The sequence below is a fragment of the Trichosurus vulpecula genome, chromosome 7 (assembly GCF_011100635.1).
Source record: "Trichosurus vulpecula isolate mTriVul1 chromosome 7, mTriVul1.pri, whole genome shotgun sequence".
Classification (NCBI taxonomy): Eukaryota; Metazoa; Chordata; class Mammalia; order Diprotodontia; family Phalangeridae; genus Trichosurus; species Trichosurus vulpecula.
In genome coordinates, this window is record NC_050579.1 from 15,807,691 (window position 1) to 15,829,873 (window position 22,183).

At 46.4% G+C, this 22,183-nt stretch overlaps 1 protein-coding gene and 1 non-coding gene across 2 annotated transcripts in view; one reads left to right on the top strand and one right to left on the bottom strand.

Annotated features, from left to right (window-relative positions):
* The window catches only part of LOC118856415 (peroxisomal bifunctional enzyme-like), a 32,420-nt gene that overhangs the window by 5,931 nt on the left and 4,306 nt on the right, over positions 1-22,183 (bottom strand). The window contains exons 2-6 of the mRNA XM_036766698.1: positions 15,025-15,128; positions 10,924-11,096; positions 6,912-7,023; positions 5,792-5,896; positions 1,159-1,500 (exon numbers count right to left, since the gene is read on the bottom strand). Coding sequence (XP_036622593.1) covers positions 1,159-1,500; positions 5,792-5,896; positions 6,912-7,023; positions 10,924-11,096; positions 15,025-15,128 — 836 coding nt within the window. The remainder of the gene's footprint in view (positions 1-1,158; positions 1,501-5,791; positions 5,897-6,911; positions 7,024-10,923; positions 11,097-15,024; positions 15,129-22,183) is intronic.
* On the top strand, positions 16,688-16,794 carry LOC118858894. Its single transcript, XR_005011012.1, has one exon. It is a non-coding gene; the product is annotated as a U6 spliceosomal RNA (small nuclear RNA).

Genomic DNA, 22,183 nt, shown 5'->3' on the forward strand with positions numbered 1-22,183 from the left:
GCCCCACATTACCTACCAAGAATTGCCCAAGAGAAGGAGAGTGAGAGATATCAGAGAAACATGCGGCTGGAGCAGGAGATGGTTTCATCACATGGCAAGAGCGAGCAACGACCCACATGTTCCACTGATATCACATCAGCGAAGTCCAAAGAACCAGAAGAAGTCCCCCCAACACTTTGGGTGGAGTATTCACAAGAGGACATGGAGGGTTGAAATCTGTGGCCATCAATGGAGGAAATCAGAGAGTGAGTAGAGTGTTGGACTTTGTGTCAGGAAGACCTGGGTTCAAAGCCCTCCTCTGACACTTACTAGTTATATGACCTTAGCTAAGTCACTTAACTTTAAGCCTCAGTTTCTTCATCTGTAAAAGGGGAATACTGATACCCAGAATGCCTATCTCCCAGGACTATGTGGCTTCCAGTGCTTGGTCTGGCACATTAATTAGTGTTTACTGACTAATTGGCTGGCTCAGTTAAGATGAGCAGGCATGGATAGAAAGCAATTGTTCTGAAAAAGATCCAGGCATTTTGGTGAATGAAAAACTTAGTATCTGTTAGCCATGAGATGCAGTGGATGTGATCCTGGGCTATAGTAACATCCATATCTTTTTGAAATATGGACACCACAGTCCTTCTGTACTCCGCCTTTGTCTGACGTCATCAGCAGAGTTTTTGGCGATGTTCAGTTTGGGGAGCCACAATTCAGGATGGTCACTGATAAGCTCAGTGAGCATCTGGAAGAGGGGAGCAAGGATGGGGAAGGGCCTGGAGTCAATGTTAGAGTGGGATCACTTGAAGAAATCCATGAAAGGTTTAGCCTGGAGAAAAGACCAAGAAGGGCAGGAGACTAGACATGTTCTGTTTGGTCCCAGAGGATACAACCAGGAGCCACTGGGGGAAGCTTCCAAGAGGCCAACTGAGGTCCCTTCTACCTCTCAGGTTTAGCAATTCTGTGACTCCACGAATGAGGAGAGAGCCGCAGAACTAGCGACGTTAGTAACTCATAAAGGTTGTCTCCTAAGCCATACAGGAATGACGCCTGTGTGTTTGTGAAAGGATCACAGATCCTGAAGAGATTGAGTTTCTTGCCCTAGGACCTAAGCAAGTGTTTTCTCATGCTCTGGTGTGGAAAATTACACAGACTCTCAAGATTTCTTACCCACTACCGCTGCAGATGAGATAGACTGTGGCGAGGAGGTCTTCCATGATGCCCCAGAAGGAGTTGACCACTTCCCCACAGCTCTCTCTGAAAAGAAGGCATACCGCAGGGCTGTAGCTTGTCCTGAACCCAAAAGGTACACGAACATGTCTTTCTCTTTCTCTTTTCCTTCTTCGTAGGGGTATTGGACAGCAATCTGGACGGCTTGGACACAGGCCTCCCGAGAAATATTCCCTGGGTACTGTTTCCTCATCTTGAGCAGGGCTTCCTGGAAAATGTTGTCCATATTGGGCAGCTTCTGAACCTGCCTTGTCGTGAGTCTCCGAGAGCCTATGGGCTGACCTGAGAGAACAGAACTAAATTTAGAACCTTCCAAAGATTACCTGCGAGCACATACTTCCGGGGAAGAGAAATTAAAAACACAAACAAGACTCATTTCACTAAGTAATTAAGGTTGAGAATTTAATTATACTCATTTGGACAATTAGTAAGTCCCTAATACTAGCAGCTGCGACATGTTCTTACATCGTGCCTGTCCTTGCTAGTCAGTGTTTTATCATTTCTAGGAAATTTTCCATTCCTTAATTCCATCGTGGTCCATTCACACCCAACCCTCGTTTGATACTCAGGAAGACTTTGAGTCTGTTCATGGGATTTTAAAGGAAAATTGTACCCAAGTGAAGGCACTCTCTAAAAAATATTTAATTCAAAAGAATTTTCAGAGCATTGTGGATGGACTCAATGCCAGGAAGACTTGGGTTTGAATTCCCCCTCTGACTCTGTGAGGTTCAGAGAAAAAGCACTGGCTTCACACTTGGAGGTTCTGCTTGTCAAATCGTCATCTCTTTTCCTCAATGAGTTGTAAGGTGCCTTCTAGCTCCAAATTTAGGGTGCTATATTCCTATGACGGGTGCTAGGTGGTGCCATGGTACGTAAAGTGCAGGGCCTGGAGTCAGGAAGACTCATCTTCCTGAGTTCAAATCTAGCCCCAGACACTTATTAGCTGGGTAGCCCTGGAAAAGTCACATAACCCTGCTTGCCTCAGTTTCCTCATCTGTAAAATGAGCTGGAGAAGAAATGGCAAACCACCTCAGTATCTTTGCCAAGAAAACCCCAAATGGGGTCGTGAAGAATAGGACATGATTGCAACAACTGAACAATAACACCATATTCCTAGGATCCTATGGCTTCTGGTATAACAAAAAAAAAAAAACAAAAAACCACTGGCTTTGGAGTCAGGGACCCTGGGTTCAAGCCTGACTCTTCCACCTACTGCCTGTGTAATCTTGGACTAGACATTTTCTCTGGGCCTCAGTTTCCCCATTTGTAAAATGAGGGGGCTGGGCTAGATCGCTTCTGAGGTCCCTTGTAGCTCCAGTTCTAGGATCCTCTGAACCCCAGAGCACTTTCAAGTATCTGCACTGGCAACAAAGTATCCATCTCTACTACAACCTAAATTCACCAGATTTTCTAAGGAAAGATTCTTCAATGTCTGGGCGCCCTCCAGTGGCCAGACTGTGAAACGTTGGGAACTGAAAAAGCCTTGGGAACCAGAGGCTAGTTCATCTTCCTCTTCCTCTTCAGAGAACCCTTCCAAGCTGGAAGGAACCTATAGAAGCATTCTTCTATGATATACCAGACAGGTGCTAGACTTGGAGTCAGGAAGACCTGAGTTTAAGTCCTGCCTTGGGCACTTTACTAGCCAAGTGACCCTGGGAAAGTCACTTAACCCGTTTGCTTCAGTCTCCTCGTCTGCAAAACACGGATCATAGCAGCACCTACCTCCCTGGATTGTTGTGAGGCTCAAATGAGATAATAATAACCTTATACCCTTATATAAATGCTAGCTACTATTAGTAGCCAGACTTTTTAAGGTCCTCTGATTCCCAATAACCTCCCTTTTCCACTCTACCAGATGCCTCTAAATTCATCCCTTCCTCATGTCTTGATTGGACTATTATGACAGTCTCCCCTGCCTCAAGTCTTCCCCCTCTGCCTCTCAGAGGCAGCTGGGTGGGGCAGTGGATAGAGCACCAGACCTGGAATCAAGAAGATGGTCTCAGACTCTTCCTAACTGTGTGACCCTGGGCAAGTCACTTAACCTCTGTCTGCCTCAGTTTGTTCAACAGCAAAATGGGGATAATTTTTTAAATTAACTTATTTTTCATTTTCAACATTCATTTCCACAAGATTCTGAGTTCTCAATTTTCTCCTTCTCTCTCCTCCCCTCCACCCCAAAATGGGGATAATATTAGCACTTCCCTTGTAGGGTTTGTTGTGAGGATCAAATCAGCTGACATGCATAAAGTCCTTTAGGAACTCTAAAGCTCTATATAAATGACTATTATGTTGTTAAAGCATAAATCTGATCGTGTTGTTCCCCTGCTTGAGAGGCTTCAGCATCTAGGGGAAAATAGAAGCTCCTCTGCCAGCATTTCCATTCTTTCACAATCTTATTCCAGCAAGAAGCCTTTGCCAGGCTTTAATTTTTGTGCTTTCCCTCTGAGACAAGCCCTCCCTTATGTCGTCTGTGTCTGTGTCTTCCTTGTACACATTTGTGTGTTGTCTCCTCCATTAGAATCTAAGCTCCTCGAGGGCAGGGTCTGTTTTTGCCTTTCTTTGTATCCTCAGTGGCTTAGCACAGTTGTTTGGCACATACTAGGTGCTTAATAAATGCTAGCTGGCCAACTGATTCCAGCCTCCCCTTCTGTGCTTCTTAAAGAAACATCACTCCTCTTTACAATCTGTATTCTAGCCAAACTGACCTATTTGCTGCTTCACAAGGATGACAGTCTATCTCCCCTCTATGTGCCTGTAATATTAATTAAGTTGGGACTTTTTTACTGTTTTAGAATGCTAAATTAACTAAGCGTCTTTGAGTCTTACTAGGTGCTAAACCCCAGGCCCACGCCCTTTTACTACTAGGTGTAAAGCTCCAGGCTGGTTAGCAAACTAGTTCACTAGTTTCAGAGAGGCGTGAAGCCCCCAGGGCCCTAAGGGGAGCTGCTAAGACCACAGCCAATAGTGTGCACCTAAGTTCTGGTTGCTCAGATGATGTTTGATGACAAAGACTGTATAAAAAGAGAGAACAGAGCTGTTTGCTTGAGGCTGTCACTCCTGGAGGAGTGTTGGCATGGGACTCTGGGCAGCCGCTCTAAGAGCCTCCCTGCTTGTCAACCCAGATGTTGATGATTTCTTGGTAACTATGAATTGTACTTGGTCTGTTTATAATGTATGTTTGTAATTTGTTTGTATTTGCTCTCAAGTTCAGAGTGCTGGCTTTTTCCCCTGAACTAAGTGAGTTTATATGTATATGTCGGATTAAAGTAAGATTGTTAATCCCTTAATGTTGCTTTCCTTAGTAAAGCAGATCAAAAGAACGTGTGCTGGCAGTGTTCTTGTTGTTGGGCTTGTGTTGGTCTTTCACCCCCACAGCAGCTGCTAGCCGCATTGTTGCAACAGTACCTTTGCCCAGTATATCTCTCATGCCTTGGATGCCCTCCCTCCTCACTTTTACCTGTTAGAATCCCAGGCTTCCTTTAAGTATCACTTCTTATATTAGACCTCCCCAGCTGTACAGCCCCCTCCCCCAATTACTCCATATTTACCTTAATAATATTGTGCATTTACTGAGAAATTAACCAGACAATAAAAACATTTACCAAGTGCCTACTATTTGCTAGGTACAGTGAATACAAATTCAGAAAATAATATAGTCCCACATTTGTGTAGGGTTAGAATATAGGCTCCCTGGGGGCAAAGATTGTTTCACTTTTGTCTTTGTACACTAGCACCAATACCAAACACAGGGACTAAGCTATGAATGTTTGTGGACTGATTGCTTTCTCACATCTCTGGAACTTAAACTTTGCCAAAGGAACCTCATTAGAATCCCCAGTAGAGAGCTCGGCATGCCTGTGTCATCAGGACGATGCTAACTGAGGGGCGAAAGATGACATTTTTCACCTGCAGTTTATACTTTGAAGCTACACTCCCGCTGAAGAGCTGGGTGCCCAGAGCATGATTACTTGGTCCCTTTGGGGCACTTAGGGTGTCCCTGAAAGATCAGGAGGTGTCTTTCTAAAGCTATGACTCATGAGCCCCCACTGGTGTGCTTCTTACTATGATTATGAGTGGGCTATCAATTAGTCAACTAAGGGACACAGTTTTGGACTTGGAGTCAGGAAGACCGAGTTCAGTCTCAGACATTTAATTACCTCTAACCCTAATTAACTCTGCTCCTCTTCCCCAATCAATTCCTTCTCAAGGTTTTAGCTGGACCTAGCTCTCTACTCCACTAGCTCAAATCTCAAACTCTCTTGGATTCTTATCTAATTGACATTCAGCCAATCACTTTCTATGCAATATCACTCCAGTACAGTGAGGACCTCCCCTCCCTTTAATCCAAAGCTTATCATGAATTTATTCAACAGAAAGGTGTTCTCATTAAGTGGTTATCAAGGCTTAGCATCTCAACACTTTAAAAGGTGGTGAGTGATTTGATTTTTTCAACCCTTAAATCCCAAGACTTGTTTTAGCCTACCTGCCTGCCTGCCTCCCTAAAAACTGCGCTGAGTAGTTTCTGAAATGTTCTCAAAGCAGTGCCAACGATGCTTAAAAGCTCATTCCTTACCAGAAACTTGTTTGGCCAACTTGATGGCTTCCTCAATTGGATTAGAATTCACGATTTTGTCCAGTATTCCCAATTTCAGTGCCTCAAGAGCTGGAACATGTCTCCCTGCAACAAAAAAGTATTCGGCAAAAGGGCAGTCAGTGTGATAAAGCCCAGAACCCCAGAGTTTCTGAGCTAGAAGCCAACACAGTTGGCAGTCTGGAGGACCAGATGAGAGATTTGGTCTTGGAGCCATAAAGCCCGGGTCATCATGATAGTTTTAAACCTGGAAAGGACCTTAGAGGTCACTTGGTTGGGCCAGTTCATTTTATAGATGAGGAAACTAAGAGGAAGAGAGAGGAAGCGACATTCAAGGGATCCCACTCAAGGGGTCATCCAAGTAGTGTGACAGTGGGAGAGCCAGAATTTGAATCCTGACTCCAAATTTATACCACACTGCCTGTCCAAATCCAAATCTCAGATAGTTATTAGCTGTGTGACTTTGGACAAATCATTTTGCTACTCAGTGCCTCGGGTTCTACACCTGTAAAATGGGGTGATTGGACTACGCAGCCTCTGAGGTCCCTTCCAGCCCCACAGCAACCAAATAATCTCCACCATGACATGGACAAGTGGCCACCCAGCCTTTGCTTGAAGATTTCCAAGTGATGGGGAAACCCCTTGCTTTCCACTTTGGGGCTTTCCACATTAGGATTTTTTCTTGACATCCAACCCAAATCTGTCACTCTGAGACTTCCATCCGCTGCTCCAAGTTAGCCTGCCTTGTGAGGCCAAGCAGGTCTCCCCACACAACACTCTTTTACCCTCTCAACCACATCTCCTCTCCTATCCTTGAAGGACCAGCTCAGATGCCACTCCCTCTAGGCAGCCTTCCCCATGAAGCCAGATAAAGTTGAGACTTTATTTGGTCATGGCACTCCCAAGAGGTAGGCTGGACAGGTGTCATTATCTTCACCTTATGCACCAAGAAACTGAGGACCAGAGGGGCCAGCCCAAGGTCATTTGGTGAGATAGGGACAGGAGCAGGCCTAAAATGCATGCCTTAGGTGGATGGCCCACCCTCCTCAGATTCACCCAGGGGGCTGCTCCTGTGTATATAATGAGAGACAATTGGATTTACCTGAGGTGATGAGATCAAGGGAAGCAGGTATCCCAATGAGCCTGGGGAGAAGCTGTGTCCCTCTGGCACCCGGGAGAAGTCCAAGGGTGACCTCTGGGAAACCAACTCGAGTCTATTGAATGTAGAAGTATACCCGGATTCAGTGAGTTGCTCTGAGAGAGTCAGCACAAGCAGGCATTCACAAAAATTCCCACTCGGGAGCTCCCTGTTGGAAACCATTCTGACCCAGCTAGAGATGAAAAGGGATCCCCACTATTACATCCTCAACAGGGGGTGCCTCAGCCTCTGCCCAGAGAGACTCCATTAAGGACAGCTCCCTTTCCTGACGTCAAACCTAAATTGGTCACCAAACGATTTCCACGCCACAGCTCCCAGTTCTATCCTCTGGGGCCAGGCCGAATGAGCCTGACCCCTCTGCTGCATGACTGGCAGCCTTTCGTAACTGAAAACAGTCATCGCAGCCCTTTAGGTTTTCTCTTATTCATGCTAAACAGGCTCTGCTCCTTCAACCGGTCATCCTGGGGTCTGTCTTCCAGGCTGCCCACCAGCCTGGGCACTCCCCTCTGGACACACTCTGGCTTTTCAAAGTCCTTTGTAAACCATGGTGCTGAGAACTGGACAGTGGAAATGGGAGTCTGCCACTTACATGGCGCCCATGGGCAATTATGTTCTGAAATGAGAAAACCGGACTGACATCACTGATCCTATGAACAATGTGTGAGTATGTGACAGAATCATAACAGCTAACGTTGATAAAGCGCCTACTACGCGCCAAGTATTTCACAATGATTATCTCATTGGGTCTTCACAACAACCCTGGGAGGTAGCTGTTGTTACCAGTTCCAATTTACAGATGAGGAAACTGAGGCAAACAGGGTTAAGTGACTTGCTCAGGGTCACACAGCTAGTAGGAGTCCGAGGCTGGACTTAAACTCAGGTCTTCCTGACTCTAGGCCAGGCGCTCTGTGCACTATGGCGCCACCTAGCTGCCCTTTTTCTTGGTTTAGAAAATGCTGTTCCAGAGTCATAGTGAAAGGGGCATCACCCTATCACCCTCGGCGTGACACCGTATCACAATTGCTGTTAGCTGCTTCCAGAAATACCTTGTTATTAATGGAGAGGCCTACACTGAGCCTCATGGCTGTTGGTGGCCACAAGCTACCCTGTTATTTATTTGGCCCATGGTTGGATAGTTACACGATGTCTCCTCTGAGACACTAAGATCCTGTAAGAAGGAAGGAGCTCTTTCCTGTTTGTCTTTGTATTCCCAGTGCCCAGCACGATGCCCGAAATGTAAAAGGCGCTTAATTGATCAACCGAGTCTTTTCTCAGTGTCTGGAGCAGTGGCTTGCATACAGTAGGCAGATAATAAATTCTTGGTGATTGATTATCATGGAGTCAATGACCTTGAGCTAAGGGCACCTCTGAGGCCACCCAGTCCTAACCTCTTATTTTACAAATAAGGAAAGGGAAGCCCAGGAAATGAACCACCCAAAGTCTCTTTAAGGAGTAGGATCAGAGGCAAGGCTTGAATGAAGGTCTTTTGTCCTCAAAGTCAGTGCTATTCCCACCATGCGAGGCTTTTTTTTAAGGAGCATATTTTCTTGGGTTCTGGGAACCCCTAAAAACCAGAGAGCAGCAGAGCCTTGACAGGAGTGACATGACATGGCAAAAAGTGGACTGGAGTCAGAGCCAGCGGGGCCGGATGTGACTCTGGCTCGTGCTACTCCTGGACCTTGGCCAAATCAAGCCAAGAAGGGGTGTGGGCAGACTAGGGCTCCCAGGCATCCGTACAGGCCAGCCTCCAGTAGCACTCCCTTAGCAATGGGCTTCATGTGCTTTCAGCTGGAGGGGACAGAGATTCTTAGAAAAGGGATTTAGATATTATAGGCCAACTGATATTTAATCAACAAACATTGATTAAATGTGTAATAGGTGCCAAGACTGTGCTAAGCTAAGGTTACAAAAAACAGTCCCTGCCCTCAAGGAGCTGCCAGTTTAATGAGGGAGACAATGTACAGAATAACTAGGGACATACGAGGAAGGCTAGAGTACAAGGAGGTGATGTGAGACAGAAGGCAGTGGGCACTGGGGGCACCAGGAAAAGTCTCCTGCAGAAGATGGGACTTGAGCTGAGTCTTGAAGGAAGCTAAGAGGCACAGAGATGAGGAGGGAGGGCATGCTAAGCATGGGGCACAGCTGGTGCAAAGGCCTGAAGCAGCAGTCCAGCTCCAACAAGAAGGGCCTGAGAGATCCTAAGAGCTATCCCTTAAGAGAGTATCCCAACACTAGACATATACTGCCTGTGTGTCCTGGGGAAGGTCATTTCCTCCCTCTAGGCCTCGGTTTCTTCATTTGTAAAAAAGCCAGGAGGGTTAGACTAGATGATCTCTGGGGTTTCGTTCAACTCTGGGTCATGGTTTCAAGACCCTCTAAAGTTGAAACTTGTTGGATCTCAGTTCCTGTTTTGCCCCCAGGCTTCAAAGGGCCTAACAGGACTGGCTCTTTTCTTTCTTTCTTTTTTTTTGGAGGGGGGAAGGCAGAGCAATTGAGGTTAAGTGACTTGCCCAAGGTCACACAGCTAGTAAGTGTGTCAAGTGTCTGAGACTGGATTTGAACTCAGGTCCTCCTGACCCCAGGGCCGGTGCTCTACTCACTGCACCACCTAGCTGCCCTGGGGCTGGCTCTTTCTAACCAAATGGGATGAGGTCTAGAGAAGCCCACCACAACCCCAGGAAACAGATACCCTTTGGGCTCCATCCCCAAAGGCAGGTCAAGGTTGGCAGGCCACCACTCGTCCCCAGGCTGCCCCTGCTCGGCCTCGACATTCAATCATTCGTTCAATCAGCATCCACTCTGGACATTTGTGCCCAGCATTGGGAATCTCAAGACAATCTATCAATCAACAAGCATTTGGTAAGTGGCTACTTTGTGTCAGGCACCGCGCTGGGCACTGAAGGTGCAGTGACCAAGGGCCCTGGAGGAGTTTACATTCTACTGGGAGAAATGGCATTCACACAGATAATGAAATATAAACCCTATACAGAGTCAATAGAAAGTAACATCTTATTTTCCTTAATATAATGTAAGTTCCTTGTGAGTAGGGTCTTTTCTGTTCTGATTTTTGAATTCCCAACATACAATGCCTGGCACATAGTAGGATCTTCATAAATGCTTGCCAATGGATTGACTCTCCTTGTATCTCCAGTGCCTCCAGCAATGCCTGGCACATAGTAGGAGCTTAATAAATGCTTGGCAATGGATTCTCTTGTACCTCTACTGCCTACAGCAATGCCTTGCACACAGTAAGAGCTCCATAAATGCTTGCTGATTTTCTCTCTTTGTATCCTTAGTGACTAGCATACAGTAGGAGCTTAATAAATGCTTACCAATTTATTGATTCTCTTAGTATCCTCAATGTCTAGCACAGCATAAGTGCTTAGTAAATACTTGCTGATTGAGTGACTGAACACAATGCAGAAAAGCATATCTCTCCCGCCTCTCCTCCCTGCCCCACCCCGGCCATAAGCAGCTTTGCTTCTCCTTTGCTGGGAGATCCTCAGGTCCTGTCCCTGGGCAGACCAGGATGGGAGACCCCTGAAAGAATCCCTCTTGTAAGAATTTCTCCAAGTGGCTGCTAAGTACTCAGCCCAGGGGCACTTAGGTCAGTGGATAGAGGACTGAACCTGGAGGACAAAAGACCTGAGTTCAAATCCAGACTCAGACACTTCCTAGCTGTGTGACCCTGCACAAGTCACTTAACCACTGGAGAAGGAAGTGGCAAACCCCTCCAGTCTCTTCGCTGAGAAAATCCCATGGACAGTCTGGTCCCTAGGGTCATGAAGAGTTGGGCATGGCTCAACAGAACAACAACTCAGCCCAGCCCCCAGTCATTGTCTCCTCCCAGGTGAGGTTGGTTCTGCCTTCTTATCCTTTTCAACAATCGTTTGGAGCAAGGTCTGAAGTTTGGGGTCAGAGAGAGAGCCCAGAGGTACAGCCAGCAGGGCGTTACCTTGGCATCGGCAATCCTGTAGTGACAACCCAGCGCCAATTCCAAACCTCCTCCCAGAGCCAGGTCCTGGACGGCAGCCACCGAAGGCTTCTCCATGTTCTGTAAACTATCAACTAGTTCGCCTAATGAAGTAGCTAGCCTTTGCGGGGAGCTAAAGCCCCGAATATCAGCACCTAAGGAAACAAAGCGGGTAAAAGTGTTAGAGGGAACCTTGTTCAGGATAAACCCCCTGGACAGCTTTTGGGAGGCAGTCTGGTGTGATGGACAGAGCACTGGACTTACACTCAGAAAGATGTGGGGTCAAACTACCTCGGGGCCTTATGAGCTCTCTGACCCTGGCCTAATTTTATCTCTCTGAGCCTCAGCTTCCTTATCAATAAAATGGAGACATAAGAGTCAATCAAGTAAGAGGTAGAGATGAGGAGTGAGTGCATTCCAGGCATGGGAGCCAACCTACTTCCTCCCCAGGCAAGAGAAGTCACAGGTGCATCCTCTCTCCATGGTCAGATTGTGGCCTGAGGGAGTAGTTTGCCCCATCACTCATCCCCAACTAGAAAATTAGACTGGGACTAGATCATGGAGGAATTTGAAAAACAGACTAAGATGTCTAAAATTTATCTTGTGGGCAATGGGGAGCCATTGAAGGTTCTGCAGTAGGAGTACCACAAACAGAACTACACATTAGGAAGTTTGGTGGGTTCTGAACTGGTGGACCGAGGAGGCCCCAAGAATATCTGAGGGGCACTCTGTCCTGTTCTGGTCAATGTCTTTATCAATGACTTGGACAAAGGCCAACTTGTCAACTCTGCAGCTGACACAGAGCCATGAAGAATGGCCAGTGAGTCAGTCAGTATGTATTTATTAGGCACTAACTATGTGCCAGGCACAGCACTAAGCATGTCAGATAACAGAGGGTGGCTCCAAAATTTTTTTTTGCCAGGTTGGAATGACCAGCCTTATTTCTCTAATGGGCATGAATAGAAAATCTTCCACCTTGGACCAGAAATTTTTTTGCCATTGTTCGGTCATTTCCAACTCTTTGGGACCCCAGTTGGGGTTTTCTTGGCAAAGACACTGGAGGGGTCTGCCAAGGGCCGGTGGGAAGAAGGGGTTTATCCAATTGCCCAGGCAGCGAGCATCAGATGGTTTGAGGCTGCCCCAGGTGGACGCCAAGATGGGACATGAAAGATGAGTCAGGGCTTGCTGGAGCTGCTGTGTTTGAGAAGGTTGCACCCTCTTTCCTCTGAAGACTGTTCTGCCCCATAGGAGAGTTCCAAAGCCAAACCAAACCAGAGAAGGGATTAGCAGATGAACATCTGGTAAGTGGCAAATGCCCTGGGAAAGGGGAGTCATCTGGGTAAAAGGGCCTGTTCCAGGGAAACAGGGACAGGAGGCCCGGGAAGCAAGTCCTTGCTAGGTAACATCAGGGTCCTGTGATCAGTACCAATAGGACCACAGCCTTGGAGGGTGATGTGAACAAAAAGCCGGGGCAACCGAGAGCAAGGACAGGGCATTGACTGTGTAGGGAAATGTTTTTCTTCCCTAAATGGAAAGTGAGTGTGTGACTAGTTAGGGCATGAGTAGGAAGAAATGGTACCAGAGTTTACCCAGAGTAACAGTGCCAGTGCCAATGAGATGTTTTTGTTCTTACTAAGATTTGCCAGCTTGGCATAAAAGCTGGAGAAAAGGTACCCACTTTCTTTACTTCTCTTTTTTTGGCTTCAGTTTCCCTGTGTGTGAAACAAAGAGGTGCCTGGGACCATAGGTTTAGAGCTGGAAGGGACCTTAGAGGCTGAATCCTGAGAGCCTTGGGAATAGTGGTGACCTCCAGGCCACTGGCCTCGCTTCCAGCCCAGCTCTCCCAGCCAACATCCCAAACAGCCATTTAGTCTGCCTCGCCCCTCCCAAGACGGGATCTGGCAGCTGCTTCTGCACGTGCTAAAACCACAATGACTACAAAGAAGATTCTTGCTACCAAAACCTGGACAACTGATGTGAAGTTACCAATGACAATGACACTGGGGATGATGAGTGCCCTCAGCTTTGCTGCCAAGACCCAAGGACCACGGGACCTTCCCATCTCATTCAACTTCCTGTGTGTTGTCTGCTCTGTTACAAGGCGAGCCGCCAGAAGACCAGGACTGGTCTTCAGTCAGGGGCTGGGGGGTCACTCCTCTTGGACAGGGATAGACGAGATGGTTTGTCTAGATGACGTCTGACCTCCCTTTCAACTCTGACTTCCAACAATCTTCCAAATTTCTTTACCCAAGATCTCTTCCTGTCACCCTTTCAGGGAAATTCCCTCCCACATAATTTATTGGGTGAGGGACAGTGACAGGCCTCGTTCTCTCTTTCCTATGGACCACCTTGGAGGTCTCATGGTGGAGTGAATGTGCACTCTGCTCCTCCGATGCCAGGGGGCACCAGTGAGGCCCACATGCCCAGGCTCCCCAGTATTTAAGATGCAGAGGAGTCTGCCCTGTGGTGGGCATGACATCATTGGAGCAGAGCTCTAGAGTGGCCAGCCAGGGGCCTCAGCAGAGCCTGGCCCAGGAAGGGACCACCTAAAACTTGTCTTTCTGGAGAAGGGGAGGTTTCCTTTGGAGCAGCTCTGGAGAACAAGCAGCAGCATTGTCTAGGGGACATGTGGTGGTTTCATCTGGTGTGTTGTGGGGCACCATCCCAAAGAATTCAGGGTCAGACCACCTCTAATCCAAGTAGAAGCATTTATTGAGGACTGATGCCCCTCAGAAGCAGGCTAGGTTCCAAGAGGAACCAGCAACTTTAGTGAAAGCAAGATGAATTTTTACCAGATAAAGATACGATTATATAACAAATTACGAATATTAAAATGGCAGGAGGGGTTTGTTAAGGGATTAGGTAATAGGGGAGGGGTCTCAGCCATAGTGGAACTGTGCATGCAATTACCCACAATGCACACAGAAAAATCCACTGGAGGGGTGGCATGTATGTGTGATGATATTGTAAGAAACCCCTCTATGTTATAAGTTCACCTAAAGGACAGCTTTTGCTATTACTGTGCAGGTGTTTACTTAGGGAAAGTCTCTTCTATTGTTTTGGGGTCCACATCCTGCTCAGGTATCCTGCTAGTGCCGCTTTCTGATTGGCTGAGCATTGTGGTCCTGTCTGAGACTAGATGGATGTGGTTGTGGTTGTGATTGAGTGCATGGACACACCTGCCGTTTCTGTGGGAAACATGAGGACTGGGTCTGGGGGCAGTGGCTAGCTAGAGGGAGTGGCTGGGATCCCATCACACGGACCCGCCTGCTGTTTCTGGGAGAAATATGAGCACATGGACACACCTGTTGTTCTAGTGAGCAGTGGGGCATATATGAGATATGGAGGCGGGGGGAGGCCAGAGGGCCTGCTGTTCAATGGGGCCTATGATTAAGTCTGGGGGCCTATGGTGTGGTTAAAGCCAGATTGTGAGGTTAAATCAGGACATGCCTGCTATTCAGTGGGGCCCATAAGGAAGTTAAAATATTGGGGCTGGGGGCAACTTTATTAGGATTCCATCAGATGGACCGTTAGAGCTTCTTTCTTTCTTTCCTTCTTTCTTTCTTTTTTTCTGTCCTTTCTTTCCTTCTTTCCTTCCTTCTTTCTTTCTCTTTCTTGTCACTTTCTCATTTTCTTTCACTCTTTGCTTCTGTGAGCCTCGGCTAGTTTCCTTTCCTCCTCTCTTTTTCTTTTCCTCCCTCCTACTCTCTCTTCCTTCCCTCTTTTCCTTCCTTCCTTCCTTCCATGCTCCCTCCCTTTTTGAACTTGGCTCCTCTTAGCCTCCGTTTCTTCATCTGTCAAATAAGGGATTGGGTTCAGTGACTGCTAAGAGCCCTCTAGCGCTGCACTATAATCCTGCAAATATAATTGTCAGCAGCATAATTGAAAGGCAGGTTTGCCTGGCTCTGAGGCCTGTTTCTATGCACAACACCACAATGACCCTCTAAAGCAAGACAGAAATTGAGTTACTATTATACCCACTGCCCTGCCCAAAGGCATCTCCCACTGAGGCTCGCAGGGCAGCAGAGGACAATGGAGCACCTGGGAGAATGAGCGGGGAGGGGGCCAGAAAGCCACGTTTACCTGCAGAGAACTTTCCATCTGCTCCATAGATGACGATGGCTTTCACGGCTGGGTCGGCCTGGGCTCTCCTCACGCTGTCCAGCAGGCTATCGACCACAGGCTTACTGGAAGAAACAGAAGGACGAAGTTCAGGGCCCTCAGTCCTGCCGTGATGGGCTCCCCACTCCAACGACGGGAAAACACACGCTTGCTCTCATTGCCCTGTTTCCAACAGTTGTCACCTCTTTTCCCTTCCCCGTGCCCCATCTGGTGGTGACATGTTGAGGTGGGCATTGCACCTGCATGAGGCCTGCTCCCCCTTGACCTTCACATCTAATCACCAGTCTAGTCCATTCTCATCCACAACTGCTCTGGAACCTGTCCCTTTATCTCTTCTCCCATAGCTACTACCCTAGAACAGACTTGGATCACCTCTTCCCTGAGTGATCACAATAGCCTCCTAGTTAGTCTCTTCTGCTTCACTACTCCCATCAAACTACACAACTGTCAAAGTGACTTTTCCAAAGCCGAGATCTGACCAGGCCATTTCTCTGCTCTCATGACTTTGGTTTTTTTTGTTTTGTTTTTGTTTTTTGAGGCACTCAGGGTTGAGTGACTTATCCAGGATCACACAGCTAGTAAGCACATCAGAGGCTGCATTTGAATTCAGGCCCTCCTGACTCCAGGGCCAGTGCTCTATCCGCTGCCCCACTAACGACTCATTAGCTATTTCTCTTGCCCTAGTCTCTCTCCAGAGCTCCAGTCAATGAAGCCAGTGATCAATAAGCATTTATTAAATGCTTAATATGGGCTAAGCACTAGGGACACAAAGAACATTAAGAACTGTGAGCTGCTTTCACAGAGCTCCCACTCTAAGGGGGGGAGACATGATATGCAAAAGTGGGTACAGTCAAGATACACGACCAACCAACTGCCTATTGGACCTTAACCCTGGGAGGTCCTGTCCCCATCTCCACTCATCTGTAAAGTGGGTTAATGACAGCCTCTGCCCTCAAGGTGTTGTGAGGATGAAATGAGATGCTATCTATAAAGTGCTTTGTAAATCCTAAAGCACTAGAGACATGCCTGCCATTATCTGCCCCAGCAGCAAGAAGTACACAGAGCACCCAGCCTGGGGTCGGGAAGAGCTGAGTTCACATTTGGCCTCAGACACTTACTACCCATGTGACCCTGGACAAGGTCATTTAGCCCTATTTGCCTCAATATGTATTTATTTGGGCTCAGATTCCATCTAGCTCAGATTGAATCTGGCCCGCTTGTGAAAACAAGGGTCACAAAGGGTGGGATTTCTTAAGACAACCCATTGTGGCAAACCCTTAATAAACTCTGTCTTTTTGCTTGGCTGAAAAAAATATATGTATTGATTTATTTTTAGTTTACAACCTTCAGTTCCACAAGCTTTTGAGTTCCGAATTTTCTCGCCCTCCCTTCCCTCCTCCCTACCCCTCTCCCCAAGAGGGCATGCAATTCAACATAGGCTCTACATATACATTCACATTAAACACATTTTCACATTAGTCATGTTCCTGTTTCCTCATCTGTAAAAAGATCTGGAGAAGGAAATGGCGAACCACTCCGGCATCTTGGCCAAGAAAACTCCAAAGGGGGCCCAAAGAGTCAGCCAGGCCGGAATGACTGAACGACGACAAAAATGTGCCCGATAGTGCTCGCTTTGGCAGCACATATGCCAAAATTGGAAAGACACCGAGAAGATTAGCATGGCCCCTGCACAAGGATGACGCGCAAATTCGTGAAGCATTCCATATTTCAAATGTGATCAATAACCACTTGGTTGGTACTGGTCCCTTGATGTGGAATGAAGTTAACTACAATGAACAAGATGAAATAATAAATACCTTATAAAGTACTGTTAAACTCCTGCGGGAAGCTCATTAACCTCCAGGACTGAATCAAGGAAGGCTTCCTAGAGGTGGTGGTGTTTGAGTGGAACTGTAAAGATGGAGGCAGCAGGTCTTGTACCTGTCTGTTGCCCCAGCCTTGGAGGGCAGCCTCCATGAAGGCTGCTTTTTCTCAGGGCTCCTGATTTCTGCCTTAAGAATGGCCTGAAGGGGAGGGAATGACCTCAGAACAGCTGGCTTAGGCAGGCAGTTGAGCTGAACCTGGTCCTCAGGTACAGCCTGTTAGTGTTCTGCACACAGTAGGGCCTTGCCAATGATGAATTTGCTCTGTCTGTAGGACAATAGCAGAGCAGAGACACAGGGAACATGTGAAGGAGAGGGGAGGGGAGAGACCTTCAGACCCAGACTGACATTGTCCCACTGCACTGCTAAACTTCCCCCGCTTCCTTCCTTCCTTCCTTCTCTCCTCCTTTTGATTCAGAATGGGGGGTGGGGGGAGTTAGGGGGATAATTTAAGAAGCAGATGCCAACCCTGCTCACTGCTTCCTACTTCTGGAAATACTGGATGACTGTAGCCCTTGCCCAAACAAAAGCAATGCGGCAGTAACGGTGGGACCTTCTTCCTCCCAGGCCCTTCTTTGGAGACACACTGCCTTCTCTCTTGTGCTAACAAACAGAATCTCTGACTATATCACCCTGTCCAGATCCTTGTCATTTTCCCTTTTGGTCATCTTTGCCAATCTGACAGGGGTGAACTCAGAGGCACAGGACCGTGGGCTGGAAGGGACCTCTGAGGTCACTGGGACAAGGAGGTGGTATGGTGGATTGAGGGCTGGACCTGGAGTCAGGAAGACAGGTTCAACTCTGGCCTCAGACACTAGCTGTGTGACCCTGGGAAAGTCAGTTAACCTCTGTTTGTCTCAGTTTCCTGATCTGTAAAATGGGGATAATAAGAATACCTAGCTCTCAGGGTTCTTGTGAGGATCAAATACGGTAACCGTAGAATTCAGTTTCTGGCACATAGTAAATGCTACATAAATGTTCTATTATATTCTCATCTGGCCCACTCATATCTGAAAGGAATCCCCACTACAACATATTCTATGGAATGTTCTGTTCCAGCCTCTGCCTGAAGACCTCTAAGGAGAAGAACCCACCAGCTCTCAAGAAGTCAATTCCATTAAAGAAGGAAGAGTGACTAAGAGACTGGCAAACAACATTTCCAAACCGTGCTGCTAAGACAGTAATTCCTCACCAAACCAGAAATGCTAAAAATCAAAGGAGAAATTAATAAAATTGAAAGTAAAAAAAAACCCATTGAACTAATAAGCATACGAAAAAATGCTCTAAAATGATTAGAAAATGCACATTAAAACAACTTTGAGGTACCGTCTCACACCTATCATTGGCTAATATGACAGAAAAGGAAAATGATAAACGTTGGAAAGGAGGTGGGGAACTGATCTGGGGAGCAATTTGGAAGTATGCCCAAAAGGCTATAAAACTGTGCATATCCTTTGATCCAGCAATACCACTACTAGGTCTGTATCCCAAAGAGATTAAAAAAAAAGGATGGGGTGGGGGAGAACTTATTTATACAAAGATATTTATAGCACCTCTTTTTGTGGTGGCAAAGAATTGAAATCAAGGGGATAACCATCAATTGGAGAATGGCTAAACAAGTTGTGATATAAGATTGTGATGGAATACTATTGTGCTAGAAGAAATGATGAGCAGGATGCTCTCAGAAAAACCTGGGAAGACTTCCATGAACTGATGTAAAATGAAGTGAGCAGAACCAGGAGAATGTTGTACACAGTAACAGCAACATCATATGATGACAAACTGTGAATGACTTAGCTATTCTCAGCAATACAATAATCCAAGATACTTCCAAAAGACTTGCAATGAAAAATGCTACCCACTTCCAGAGAAAGAACTGATGGAGTCAGAATGCAGATGAAAACATATTTTTTCACTTTATTTTTTTTTACTTTTTTTGTAACATGGCTAATATGGAAATAAGGTTTGCATAATTTCAGATGCATAATTGATATCATATTTCTTGCCTTCTTAATGGGTGAGGGAGGGGTGGGAGGGAGAGAATTTGGAACTCAATTTTTTTTAAAGAATGTTAAAAATAAATAATAAAAATTTTAAGAACGAGTTCTCTCCTTTTGTCCCCCTTTACCCTACCCCCACTATTTTGGAGGAGGATGATAGTAAATATAGTAATTACCTTTCCCCTAGTTCCTTTTCACCTTAACCTAGAGTGAACACTCACCTTTGACCATTTACTTAAGCACCAAAAATGCTGCTACTACAGATAGTATATAAGAGTTGCCCAATAGTACAGGGTCCAAAAGTCATTGCTTTTCCTAGGTCTATGATAACTACAAAATTAAGCAGAGGTTAGCATTTATTTTTAATTGAATTGAATTCAAACCAATGCCCCCTGCCATATTGTTTTTTGTTCATTTCACAGTCATTAACTCAGGCTGCTAGGAATAGGGATAGCATTATAGAAGGTTGGGAGGGGAGCCAGGAAAAGTTAGGTTCAAATCCCACCTCAGACACCTACTAGCTAAGGCAAATCACTTAAGCTGTCTCAGCCTCAGTTTCCTTATCTGCAAAATAAGGAAGATGACCTCTAAAGTCCCTCCCAGCTCCAATCCCATAGTCCAGAGGCTCAGATGAGACAAAGCAAGAAAAACACAATAGAAATGCAATCATTCTCATGGACCTTGCATGGGAACAATTGTAATTCTGAACGAGCTGCTTCTTCAAAGCCCTGTCCCCTCTTTTTTTTTCAGCCCCATTAAAAGACTGGACCTCCATTACTTTATCAATCTCAGCCTGGATGATTAAATAGGCTGGCTCCCTTTCTGCTCAACTCAAAGCACTTTTTTCTTCCTTCCAAGGTCTTGCAGAAGCCTAGGCCAAACGCCTTTCACAAAGACGTTCACCACTTATTAAATAAAAATAGACAAAACTTCACAGTAAGCTAGCTCATCAGAGAAGGCCACATCTAATCAGCTTTTAGTTGGTTCCAGGGATTAGAACTCTAGTTCAGTAAAGCCTCAAAGTCCTTGGGTTAAGCTGCTTTAGGAAAAGAATAATTCTCATTTCCCTGACCAGTGTCCACTCCAGCTTCAGCATTAAAGGAGGCTTGAAGAGGGTCCTTCCTTTAGTATTTTCCCTAAAGACCAAGCAGAAGCTTTCTTTCACACACAAAGTAAGATAAGACTGGCTTCCAGGTTGGGGCTTCCCTTGGAAAAAGACTGAAGATAGTGTTTCAAAGTCATTCACTCTACCTCTTTGGGCCTCAGTTTCCCTATCTGCAAGATGAGGGCAATAGATTAGATCACCTCTAAGATACATCCCAGCTTTAAACATACATCAAATGATAATGACGGGGAAAGGAAACTGGATGTGGTGGGAAGGACACAGGTTTGTAGTTGGAGGACTGGGTTTCCTGGCCTGTAAAATTGAGGGAATTGTAGGAGAACGGTCTTGGGCCAGTGAAGCTAGTGCAGGAAGGGAACTCAGAAGCCCTGGACATCTCTTGGAGCCACTAGAGGGGTAGCGATCAGTGGCTTTATAGGTGGAACTCCTAGAGAGAGGAGAATGCTTTGGTGCAGATCACCAAGGCAGTGAGTGTTGAGAGGCAAGATGACCTTTAACCTGCAGCTCTGCCTGGGAAAAGGATCTCTCAGACCCTTCCAGCTAATGTTAGATTAGAGATCTCTCCGGCCCTTCTTGTTGGAGCTGGACTGCTGCCACAGGCCTTTGCACTGGCTGTGCCCCATGCTTAGCCTGCCCTCCCTCCTCATCTCTGACCCTCTTAACGTCCTTCAAGACTCAGCTCAAGTCCCACCTTCTGCAGGAGGCTTTTCCTGGTGCCCCCAGTGCCCAGTTCTCTTGGATTACTTTCCATCTACTCTACATCTGGGTGGCTGGGCGGTGCAGTGGATACAGTGCTGTGTTTGCAGTCTGGAAGATTCATCTTCCCGAGTTCAGATCTGGTCTTAGACACTTGCTAGTTGTGTGACCCTAAGCAAGTCACTTAGCCCTGTTTGCTTCAGTTTCCTCATCTGTAAAATGAGCTGGAGAAGCAAATGGTGAACTACTCCAGTATCTTTGTCAAGGAAACTCCAAATGGGACCGAGAAAAGTCGGACACAAGACAACTTTAGACATGCCTTCCTCGTAAAGTACCTAGTTCTTCTGTATGTGGTCTTCCCCATTAGACTGGGAGTTCCCTGAGGGCAGGGACTGTTTGTGCCTTTCTAACCCTAGACCTTAGCACAGGCCTGGCACCTGGAAAAGTAAATCAGTGCTCATTGATTGAATATTTGTTGGCTGGTGACATCTAAATCCCTTCTCCTTCAATTTGATCTCAAGAATCTCTGTTCCTTCCAGCTGAAAGTACATAATTCCTAAAAAAAAAAATCATTGCAAATGGCTTTGGACTTAACATCTGAAATCACATTGTGGCAATGCAACTGGAGGCTGGCCTGGCCTGGGCAATGTCTAATAATGCCCTGTAGCTCTGGGTGGGCTGAGCTCCTCCAGGTCTGTGGTGCTGGGAGTGGCAGAAGGGAGGTCGTTGATAAAAAATATAAGTCACTAGAGCAAGGGATCTGATCTTTTTGGAAAATTTTAAAAATTTTATGCCATGGTCCCCTTTGGGAGCCTAGCAAAGCCTATGGATCCCTTCTCAGAAGAAAGATTTTTAGTGCATAAAATATACACAGTTAAAGAGGGAATCAGTTACACTAAATACAGGCATCAAAATAGGACTTTGAAAAGTTTACAGACTCCAACTTAGAGGCAGTTCTCCAAGAACCTGCCAGCTCATCATACTAACGGAATAGTGAGTATAGAGTGCTGGCCCTGGAGTCAACAAGCCTTGCGTTCAAATCCTCCCTCTCCTCAATACCTAACCAGGAGAAGTCCCACTTTCCTCTCCGGACAAACGAAGAAGTTGAACTCATGTCTCCTAAGGTCCGTCCCTGAGTTCTAAATCAATGATCCTTGAAAAGTTCTTTGTTCAGAGGACAAGTAGGTTTTTGTCTTAGTACGGCCAGAGCCCGACACATAGTAGGCTGCCCAGTTTCCCTATCTGGAAAATGAGGGCATTAGGTCATATCACCTCTAAGATACTTCCCAGCTCTAAATATAAGTCAAATGATAATGACTGGGAAAGGAATCTGGATGTGTGAGAAGGACACAGGTTTGCAGGGGGAGGGCTGGGTTTCTTGCCTGTAAAATTGGGGGAATTGTGGGAGAAAGATCTTG